The sequence below is a fragment of the Citrus clementina genome, unplaced genomic scaffold (genome assembly GCF_000493195.1).
Source record: "Citrus clementina cultivar Clemenules unplaced genomic scaffold, Citrus_clementina_v1.0 scaffold_6, whole genome shotgun sequence".
NCBI classification, from domain to species: domain Eukaryota; kingdom Viridiplantae; phylum Streptophyta; class Magnoliopsida; order Sapindales; family Rutaceae; genus Citrus; species Citrus x clementina.
In genome coordinates this window covers 1,935,524-1,946,932 of record NW_006262139.1, presented here as the reverse complement: position 1 = coordinate 1,946,932, position 11,409 = coordinate 1,935,524, and the positions used below count along the sequence as shown (strand labels likewise).

At 36.6% G+C, this 11,409-nt stretch overlaps 1 protein-coding gene across 2 annotated transcripts; it reads right to left on the bottom strand.

The window, feature by feature from the left end:
- Positions 1-1,349: 1,349 nt before the first annotated feature.
- Positions 1,350-8,933, bottom strand: LOC18038750 (ABC transporter B family member 1). 2 transcript variants are annotated; one of them, XM_006428296.2, is made up of 11 exons: positions 8,328-8,933; positions 8,171-8,225; positions 7,881-8,056; positions 7,595-7,795; positions 7,244-7,503; positions 6,840-7,156; positions 6,515-6,738; positions 4,912-5,285; positions 4,112-4,826; positions 2,740-4,025; positions 1,350-2,059 (listed from the first exon to the last, which is right to left on the bottom strand). In XM_006428296.2, coding segments are annotated over exons 1-11 (4,053 nt in total). In that variant the 5' UTR covers positions 8,772-8,933; the 3' UTR covers positions 1,350-2,058. The 2 variants fall into 2 exon arrangements, with proteins under 2 accessions (XP_006428359.1, XP_006428358.1); XM_006428295.2 differs by lacking the exon at positions 1,350-2,059 and having other exon boundaries at positions 2,416-4,025.
- Between the last annotated feature and the right edge of the window lie 2,476 nt (positions 8,934-11,409).

Here is an 11,409-nt window from a genome sequence, read left to right as displayed (position 1 = left end):
CCCCCCCCCCTCCCCCCCAAAAAAAAAAATCTATGTCTTAGTACTATCAGAGCATTTGCTCAAAGAGATTATGGATTTGCTTGTTTTAGTTCTCAACGATTTCCTACTGTAAATATTTTTTTATTATTGAGGCCATTCTTTCTGATACAATCAGAATGTGAGGCTCTTAATTTGTTAATGGCTGCATTAGATCAACTAGGGGGTCAAAAACATTGCGAATCCTTGTCTGGATTTTAGTTGCCAATGGACAAATTTCAATTGGTGTGGTCTAACAATCTGATTATTTTTTAGTAGGAAATGATGCGATATATTTGTCAAGTGATGTATTATATTTTATTTTTATGGTGGTGTTTAGTTCTTACGAAAAATTCAGTGATCATTCAATTTCCAAGTCTTCATGTTGTCTTTAGTTGTGTTTTTCACATTTGTTGCATGGAGCAGTTTACTTAACCCAGGCAGTCATAAATCGATATGTTAATTTATGAGCTGAATACAATTCAGAGGAGACCTGCTTTGCTCTGATGGTTAATGGAACAGTTAGCCGAAAACTCTATTTAGCATTCTAGAAACTGGCCAGGTTTAGCACATTGGGGTTTGGGAATGTCCTGTTACGTGTATTCGGAAATGTTTTTCAGACATGAACATTTTTACTGCCTGTTGATAAGAGCTAATTTGCTTCAAGTTTTTTTTTTTTTTTCCTCCTCTTTGCCATCAATTTTCTCCTCTACTGTACCTCAAATAAGTTTTGCATGAAACATTTTACCAGGACCTAAAGAACTCTTAATCTATAATCAAGGTTGAATAGAAATTTGAAGACAGAGATGATTGTCATATTTCAGGAAAATGTGACTTGCTTCCTATCACCAAAAATGTGAGGCTAATGTTGGTGTAAGCCTATAGATGATTTGAATCAATCCAGAAAAAAAAAAAAAAAAATGTTTTGTTCATGATGTTTGATGCGAGTGGTCCAATTTGGATATTTTTTTTCTTTATGATATAGATGGAAACTAGAAAGAGCAAACTCTCACATGAGGTGGAGAAAACAATTAAAGTGTTGGCATTTCTCAATGTTTAAGTGAAACATGACCTAATGAGCCAAGTGTAACTGCTCAGCCCCAGAGGTTTTGTTATCAAGAATTTAAGGCTGCTTATAAATCTAAGTTGTTTGTCTCGCCTTTACTGAGAGCGTGTTTATCTCACCTTTTACTGAGAGCAAGTCATTGCTTGCAACTCCAGGTAGAAATTGGTCATAATTTTACGAGTAATGATGCCATTCAAACATCTGAGTTCGAACTTATTTGTAATTACTAACTACATTGAGATATGGTAGTTAAAGATAAGTTGTCACATCAAATGCTGGGATCCTGGTCATTACAGTAATTTTAAAGTATCTCTGCACATAAGAAGCAAGAGTTTCTAGCTCTCTCCTCATCAGCTCATCTCAGCTCAGCGGACAGCAGTGTGTCATCTCCAATATCCCTATTCAAAAATAAAAGTGCCAGTGCCGACAGCATCAAGCCAAACACTGTTCTGTGCCGCTCACATCCTTAAAAACATTTTGAATCATGACTGTGGTCCATTATTAAGCGCACACTTTTGCATCCAGCAAGGCAATTTATAAAACACCATCATCTTTCTGTCATTTTCTCTCCATGCACTACGTGCTTGTCCACTCACTTTCTTCTGGTTGAGTTGCATGATTTTCCACCACCTCTTTTTGAGTCCTCCTGTTGCTATCTATCTATCTATCTATCTTTTGAATGCTTTTGCAATTGCATCCTCACATGCGCTTCCTCCATGTGAACTCTTTTCAATAACTCTTTTCCCTACATAATTATTATATACATACCCAGTGGATATCAAAGATTGAATTATCTCCAATTGCCCTATCTTTAAAGCATAGATTGCGATGTATTGCTTGCTCAACATATTATCCATTATGCTATCAGTGTCTGGAAACGATGGACTTCTAACATGCATGCGTCTTGTCATGGTCAAATTTAAATGGGAAAAATTCTATTTGCACCACCAGCCTGCTCTCAATGAAAGTGACATGTATCTGCAAAAGAATTCTGACAATGGTCAATGGCTATGCATGTTAACACAGTTAAAGAATACATGTTAAAAAGATTATTTTGCCCTTAGAATTTGTGGTCATTTGTTCTCAATTGCTGGTCTCTTAAATATTGAGAAAACTCTGAAAGGACAGGAAAATGAATCAAACTAAAGGAAAAAGCAATCAATTTAGGATTTTAATTAGGTTTATTTTTTTAATTATTGATTTTTTATTTTGGGTTTTAAGGGAAATGACGAAATTCCCCCATGATGTTAACAAATTACAAAATGTAAAATAGAGTTCTGTGAACCATTGTCAGAATTTCTTGGTAGGTACGTGAACTTTTAGCCTAAGTAAGGTAGTTCAAAAATAAATTTCCAATTCTAAACAAGGATCTTTCATCCCATGATATGGTTTTTTTCACAAAGCATGTGACACAAACAAATTGCACGAGTGCTGCTGCTTTTGTGAATTCATTTTGATGGCAATGTGAAAGTAAGGAGTATTGGTGGTCATTATCATTTCCTTAAAGAGATTCAGAGAGATAACATATATTGTGAACAATTAGGTAATACACATATTATATACCAAAACATTAAACTGACAATCAAAACTCAAAAAAATCATCAAGGGGTATATAGAAAATACTCCACTTTTTAACTTGGTTTAATCTTTAAACTTACTAGGCTTCTCTTTCCTCGTCATCTTTTGGTCTGGCTGAGGAACTTGAACCTGATGTCATTCCGATAACCTGGCTATGTGTGAACCTTTGTAACTGAATCATCCGGGCGTAACATCCATCAGGATTATTTTTCAGCAGGTGTGAATGAGATCCTAGTTCCGCGACTTTCCCATCATCGATTACTGCAATGACATGGGCATTCCTGATGGTTGATAGTCGATGAGCAACAACAATTGTTGTTTTTCCTGAGCAAGCGCGGTCTAGAGCCTCCTGAACGGATCTCTCAGACTCGGCATCAAGTGCACTTGTTGCCTCATCAAGCAGCATAATCTCTGCTTTCCTCACAAAAGCCCGGGCAATTGCTACTCTTTGCTTCTGGCCACCAGAAAGTTGAACTCCTCTCTCCCCTACGAATGTCTTGTAGCCATCAGGCAATGAAGATATGAATTTATCGGCATTGGCCAATCTAGCTGCTTCAATGATCTCAGACTCGGTCGCCGACTCGTGCCCATAGGCAATGTTTTCATATATTGTAGAAGCAAAGAGGCATGGCTCCTGTGGGACAATTGCCATATGCCTTCGGAGGGACTTAAGATTATATTTTCGAATGTCCTTCCCGTCAATCATAACCCGACCAGATGAGGGCTCATAGAATCGCTGTACAAGTGCAATGACTGAACTCTTACCACATCCACTAGGACCCACGAGAGCAAGAGTTTTGCCAGCTCGTGCACGAAGGGAGAGGTCACGGAAGATTGGAATATCAGGGCGAGAGGGATAGGAAAAGTCCACATGCTTCAATTCAACTTCTCCACGAAGACGGTCAGGAACAGGGGTGGCATCCGGATCATCAGGCTCAATTTCAGTTTTTCGGTCAAGAAGATCAAAGACTGACCTCATGGCTCGCCCACCTTTGATGAAGTCAGGAGCCAGGGTTAGAGTTTCAGCTGCACCATTGGCAGAGACCATGAGAACCATGAAAACTCGGATTGTCTTTGAGAAATCAGAGATCCCATGCTTCACAAGCCAGGAAGAATACCAAAGGCCAAGAGCATAGGAAGCATAAAGACAAAATTGAGCTACTCCGTATCCACTTCCAGCAATCTGTCCTTTCCAAAAGCATCTTCGTAACGGAGTTTGAAGGTTGGAGGAGAAAAGACCAACAATCATTAACTCTGAATTGAAGGCAGCAACAGTCCTCACATTGCCAATGGCTTCCCCAGCCAGTTGTGTGGCCTTAGAATGCGCAGCTTCCATGTCTCCTGAGAAACCTTTCATGAACATTTTCTGTAAAAGTTTCATCATAAAATTGTTTAGAATATAGTTCAATAACCATATGTGTATGATATGAAGAATTAGATATAAATACAAACCTGCAAAACAGTGGCTGCAACAACTACCGGAAAGACAGCTATGAGAACAAGGGCAAGACGCCACTGCAAAACAAAACCTGCAGTGCAGGCAACTAGCATAAGTGCTGTGTTCTGCACAATAACTTGAATCCGGTCTCCAATAGCTGATCTGACATTGTTGGCATCAAGAGCCAGCCTTGCTGCAATCCTAGCACTCTCGTTTTCCTCCTGATCGAACCAAGCAATTTCATTTTTCAGCACTGCCGCCAGCATCTTCTCCCTCACGCGTTTGGTGAGGTTTTCTCCCACAATATCCCAGAAGGAATGCTGTAGTGTGTTAAAGAGAAGTTCAGCTGATGAAAGCCCAATTAACAAATAGCAGTACTTTGCAATTTCTCTGATCATGTAAGCATGGTCAGGATTATAGTAGACACTCATGATAGCGCTTAGAACATATGCGAAGAAGGCATTAAGGGATCCACAGATAACAGAGCCCACGGAACCGACTAAAGCATAAACCCATTCAGGAGAATTCATCTTTGCGAGGCGCCAGAAAGAACTAGCTTGCTCCTTAAAAGCAAGCTTCTCATGCCGGTAACTGGGATATGTAGCATCAAGGGATAAACTAAAATCAGAAGTGGAGAAGTCAGATAGCCTGCGTGAGTAAGGTGATCGTCCATAAGAAGAATTTCGTGCAATTATTGGTGAGCTTACTGAGTTCCTGGCACTAGAAGGCCTGCAATAAGTATAATAACCATATTAGAAACAAATTTTCCACCCCATAAACAGCGTAAACAAGACACATAAATGGTGGAACATACCTTGCACTACTCTTTCTGGCATTGTTGAGAGCAGTTTCATGAGCTGCTTCTTGCATTCTTATGAGCTTGGCATAGACACCATTTTCTCCCTTGGCAATGAGTTCATCATGAGTCCCAATTTCTGAGACGCTTCCCTGTTGCAGCACGGCTACAACATCAGCCTTGCGAATAGTGGAAAGGCGATGCGCAATGACAAGAGTCGTTCTTCCGATCATGAAACGATCAAGAGCTTCCTGCACCAGCTTTTCTGATTCTGAGTCCAGAGCACTTGTTGCCTCGTCTAGGAGCAGAATTGCCGGGTTTTTTAGCATTGCCCTGGCTATAGCTATCCTCTGCTTCTGCCCTCCTGATAGCTGCACTCCTCTCTCTCCTACCTGCCATTTTCAAATAATTTATTTGACTTATTATTTATCTTAATGCTTTTTTGGGTCCCAATACTTTTCTGAAAAAATTATAATATCAATTGATTCCCCAAAAAATTTAAGTAGACATGAAATGTTAAAAGGTTCATGATATGTATGGATAATCGTTAGATGGTCTTCCTTTTCATATTTAAATGCATAGCTTACAACACAAGGTTTGCTACTCCCTCTTAAATTATAATCTTAATAAAAATAATAATAAATGAAAAACTTGATTCTTTTGACTTAATAAATTAACGAACCAAGTATTCTTTCCATAATTTCTTCTCCACCGATCATCAATACTTTATTATTTTATTTTAGTTTTAGGTCTGAACCAGTCACTTCAAGTATCATTCAGAGAACATTTTCTTGGCATCATTATTATTTTAATCCCCCAAGGCCATTAACATTTCTTTATTTCCAGAGAACCTTTTGTCCTCTTCATTTTGCGATGTGTTCAACTCACTGTTCTAGTTTTTTTTTTTTTTTTTGGGCTTATACCTGCACATGCACTGCTGACTGAAGCATGTTACCTTCTTAGAAATTCATACATGCTAGACTTACATTGACTTCACTAAAAAAAGAATATTAAACTATCAAATAAAATAAAGTTTGGTTTTGTTTGTTGACCAAACTATACATTCAATCTTGAATATTAAAAAAATAATAATAATGTCTAGCCATTATATTCCATTAAAAATTTAACCAAACATGACACTTTTGGTCAAGATCCATAATTAGCTTCACCTTCTAGAATAAACTACCTTCACCCCACGTCCCCACCCTCTCCCAACTGCCATAAAGACAATAGCCCAATCGACGCTAATTGATGGCGCATATCCATAGTAATTATTATGACAAATAAATTTTATCTTTTTCTAGGTTGGAATAAGCAAAGTTTCAGTGTAAAATGATAAATGCTGTAAGAAGCTTTAGATAATTTAATTCTGTAGTAGCGTTATTTGTCTATTTTCTTTTTTATTTTTTGAAATAGGTTTTGGGTGGGTATCAGAAAATCTAGGCATATCATCCACTAAACACCGACCTTCCACTGATTATTACTCGAACTTGGTTGATTAAGGGTGCAAAACACTTTTACGGGCAACCTAGCTGCGCGAAGAGCTTTTTAGTAGTGGTTAAACAGAATCAATTTGCTAATTTATGATGTCAAGCTAATCTATCTGAAATTATTAACTAACCTGAGTGTCAAACCCATCTGGTAGCTTGATGATGAATGAATAAGCATTGGCAACTCTGGCAGCTTCTTCAATCTCATTTAGATCTGCATCAGGCCTACCCAACAGTATGTTCTCTTTAATGGTGGTAGCAAAAAGTGCAGGCTCTTGACTCACAAGTCCTATTTGCTGCCTCAACCATCTCAGCTTCAATGACTTTATGTCATGCCCATCCAGCAGCACTTGACCTATACAAGTTTCATAAAATTTGCAAAAATTAACTGCAAGCTTACATACTAATAACTTAATCAAACAGAAAAGGAGTAATTTTCCCTCTTTTTTTTCCAACCTGAGGTGGGATCATAGAATCTCTCAATGAGAGAAACCACAGTGCTTTTACCGGAGCCACTGCTGCCAACCAAAGCAATGGTCTTTCCAGCAGGTACAGTGAGGGAAAAGTTGTTGAGGATCCGAACTTCAGGCCTTGAAGGGTATGAGAAATCAACATGTTTTAGCTCTATGAGTCCAGAAACCGAGTCCAACTCCAAACCAGATTCACTATTTCTATCAATGCTTGGCTTATGATCAATTATGCGGTAAATTTTTGCTGCTGCAACTTTTGCCTTTGCAAATGCAGAAATGCTTGGAGCTGCCTGAGCTAAAGCCCTATAACAAAAAGAGAAAGCTTAAGCAAACGAAACAAAATGAAATCTAAAACCTATTGGACAAGGAGATTTACAAAGTAGTACTCACAATCCACCGATCATAACTGCAAACATGGTGGCTATCGCTAGCCCTCCATTGGTAAAGTGATGCCTAACAAGATAACCACCATACCAAAGAAGAAGAGCATAAGAACAGAACACAACAAAGTAAGTGGCACCCAAACCCATCCCCTTTGCAAACCCACTCTTGTAACCGAGCCTTTGAGCAACCTTCAATGCTGATGAGTAAGCTTGTAATGCCCTAGATTCACCAACAAATGCAAATACGACCCGAATTTGAACCACGGTCTGCAATTTTTGTTGAAATCAGTGATAACCCAGATCAGAAAAATAGAGAAATTTGCTAACGAGGATCAAATTTTTTTTTTTGTGGTTTTACCTGTTCAACAATGTTTCCAGCTTGTGATAGAGCTTCTTGACTCTTGCCAGCGAGTTTGGCCAAAGAAGTGGCGTGAATGGCTCCAATCACAGCAATGAGAGGAACAACCGCCAATGTGACCAAAGCTAATTGCCATACAGCACTGAAACCAACTGCAAATCCAGTCACAAATGTCGCCAAATAGTGGATGAAATTACCCAGCTGCACATACATACAAGGCCTAATTATAAAAAAGAACAGGAGCATGAACCAACCCATGAGAGAGAATAAAATTTTAGTTCCTCACCTTCTCACTAATGGCATCTTGGACGATCACTGCATCAGTGTTAATGGCATAAACGACGTCGCTGGTTCGAACCTCGGTGTCAAAATACTGGACGTCTTGGTTTAAAGCTGCTTCTAGGTACTTGATTCTCATCTTGATTGATTGCCTCTCACCGGTCCACATCCAACAAGATATTTCTGAAACCCCAATTGAAGGATAAATGCTTCTGTTTTCTTATTATTATTAAATGGACAAAAACCAAAAGCCAAATGAAACAGAGAGCAGCAGCAGAGAAAGCAAACTATACTGACCCGCCCATGAAGATGCCCAGATTGCAGCACCAACCACAAGAAAGTAAAATGCATACTGCAAAAAAAAACAAACAAAACAATGGCAAAAACTTAAGTTGATTTTTTGAATTAATCATGTAAAGATTATGTAAATGTTGTTGTTATTGTTGTGGGTTACCTTCAAAACTTCTTGCATCATCTTGTCCATGTTGTTAACATTAGAGCCAAAAGAGTTAACAAGATCAGCAAAGAAGCGAAGAAAGATAGGAAAAGAACAGCCATGTACAAAAGCACCAAGTGACCCAATTGCCATTAACACATAATCCAAACTATCTGCAAATCTGAAGAGCTCCCCTAACCCAACCGGGGTTACATCACTAGGCTTCTTTGGCTCAGAATTAGCAGCTGAAGATGAAGAAGAAGAATTATTCTCCATTTGTCTTTTTGTTGTTGTTGTTGTTTCTTGTGCTTGTGCTTGTGGTGATGGGTTTGCGTAGTTATTATTACTGTTATTGTGATTATTAAAGGGAGGAGAAGAAACAAGCTCAAGGCCTTGCATTTCTGACCATCTCCACTGCTCAATCTTCTTTATCTCCTGCTGATGAGAAGAATCTTGTGACATTTGCAAAATTCCTATTATTTGCTCACTTTATGAACAAACAAAAAACAAACCTCCCCCCTCCCCCTCTCTCTCTCTTTAATCTTTATTATCTCACTCTATCTGGCTTTTGAGCTCATGCTATGTTTTTTTCCTCTTAACTTTTCTTCTTTTTTCTCTTTTTTTTTTTATCTTTAAATTTACTCTTTCATTAACTGAAACAACAACAACAACTGAGATGAACTGTTTGTGGTTAAGTGGGGAGGCGGATTTCCTCAGTTTGCTTGTTCTGTAAACGACACTGAAAATGACACATCATTTGATCCCGCTCTACATGCTACATGCTAGAGATGGGTTTTTGACTAAAGACTAATAATTCTAAGTCATTAAAAAAAAATTATTTTATTATAACTATTATTTTTTTGCAGCTTTGGCTTCTTCTTCAAGTTAAATAATAAAGTAAAAACTAAAAAGCTTGCAAGTGAAAATGAAAACCCTCACCTCACCTCTCTGTCTGTCTCCTACAAATCCGGCGCCCTTTTTCCACATTGCAACACTATAATTAATTAAAATCTTTTTATTTTTATTTTTTCAACTTTGATAAAACCAAGGACCAAACAGGCCTTTGGCTTTAGTCAAAAACTTGTGCCAAGCAGGTAAACCACTAGAGTTTAATCTTGACCTTATAACAAACAGTTGTACGATGCATTAGCCACAAGTTTTCTCATGTCAATAATAATTTTTTTGATATTAGTAAAAATATTATCGTTGTATGTTATATATTTTCAATAACGTATATTGTGTAGATGCGTAAGTTGAATAAAATGATTCTATATATTTCACAAGTAATACTAAATTACTAATACATCTAATATACTAATATCAATCATATAATAAATAATAATATTGTGGTATGTACGTTATTATTTTGAAAAATCAAACACAAGTAGTAGTTATATAAATTTTAATTACATGTATCATGCAATTATTAATTAGTTATATTACTTTTTAATGTATTATAAAATTCCTTCTGTGCTAAATTGAATTATGCTCACTTTTTTAGAATCTACTACCTTTATATACAATTAAATTTTAATTATACATATATTCTTATCAGATAATAACCAATTGCATTATCAGAATCCAAATCTCTTACCAAAAACCCAAATGAAATTTATTATAAAAAGTGTGATTGTAAACTGTAGCTGTTTTAGTCAAAAAAAAAAAAAAAAAAGCTGAGCTAGGCTAAGGTAGCTAAAAGAACTACAGCTGTTGTCTTTAACATGTTAGAAAAAACTTGATAAATCTTCCAACATTCTAGTAAAAGTAAAATCTTAAAGTTGAACTGCCCTTGTGTCAGAAATCCCAGCTAAGATCTAACCGCTTTAGTGTAAACACTAATTATATATTTTATTACATAACTCAGATAATGCTTGAAAAAAAAAATTAAAGAAAAAAATACTAATGGGATAGGGATTTTTCCAGGAAAATTTGTCAGGAAATCATCGTCAAATCTGGGGATTCCCTCTAAAAATTTGATTGTTTAAGGAAAATGACAGCAAATATATTGCAGTGCTTATAAAATTAAATGCACAAGACCTAAAAATGGTGGTTTTGATAATTCAGAGTCAGAATAGTAGTATAGTACACTGCCGAGTTCACCAATTTTTAAAGAATTAACTGAAGGCTACTTTAATCACGCCTTTGGATTTAATTTAAACATATAACTCAATGACTCACTCAGAGGCTCAGCTTCTTTTCTTGGCTTAATTTACAATAAAGTTGCCGCTGCACTGACACTGCAAATTCTCTGAAATTGCAATTATTATTATTACTATTTTTTAAATTTTTTTTCTGGCAGAAGTATAGAGATTAGAGACCTTATTCTAAGAGAAGGGCCGCTCAACGACTCAACTCAAGCCTCTTTTCAAATAAATTTTGACTATCCTTCCAGTTATTTATAAACATATAATTGAGTAGGAGTGCCGTAAATAGAAATTTATGTGATTATTTAAAAATAATTGTTAAAATTTATACAAATCCTTGTAGGACACACCACTCTCTTTGCTGACGAATTTTGAGGGTTTGTTATCATTTTAAACACAAAAACGTGTATCTGATTTGATATTTATTTTCAAATTAAATGGTCGCAGCATCATTTTAAACACAAAAACGTGTGTTTAATTTGATATTTATTTTCAAATTAAATGGTCGCAGAGATTTCGTTCTTTTTTTGAATTCACGTACTCTTATTATTCTTTTTACTTAGCCTGAGGCACGGAGCATTGATGAATGGAGGAAGAAATTTCCGAGATGTCTTTCTCTCTTTTCACGCTTAAACCGTACTGTCGTCTCTTCTCTGCCAAGAGTCCTCTGTTTTTTTGCCTTTTTTTGGGGTCCTTGCATTGCCTCAACCCACGGGCACTTGTCGAGTTCAGAATCATGTACTGAGTCTGAACAGCAGCTTTTTTATGAACATTTATTTATTTATGCAGTTACTACCTGTTTAATTAGCTTAATTTAAATGTGTTTATAATAATCATAGGACGAATCACTAAAGTAAATTACATATTCTTTACTTTTCCTTTATTCCATTGATTTGTTCAATGGATCCTATAAAGAAATTGAAATTTTCTTTCTTTATTCGTTTTCATTCTTTAAT

Coding starts and splice junctions, on each gene's coding strand:
- LOC18038750 (XM_006428296.2), bottom strand. CDS start 8,771: ATGTCACAAGATTCTTCTCATCAGCAGGAGATAAAGAAGATTGAGCAG. Junction 5,286..6,514: donor CAGATGGGTTTGACACTCAG/GTTAGTTAATAA, acceptor TGAAAATGGCAG/GTAGGAGAGAGAGGAGTGCA. Junction 4,827..4,911: donor GCCAGAAAGAGTAGTGCAAG/GTATGTTCCACC, acceptor TACTTATTGCAG/GCCTTCTAGTGCCAGGAACT.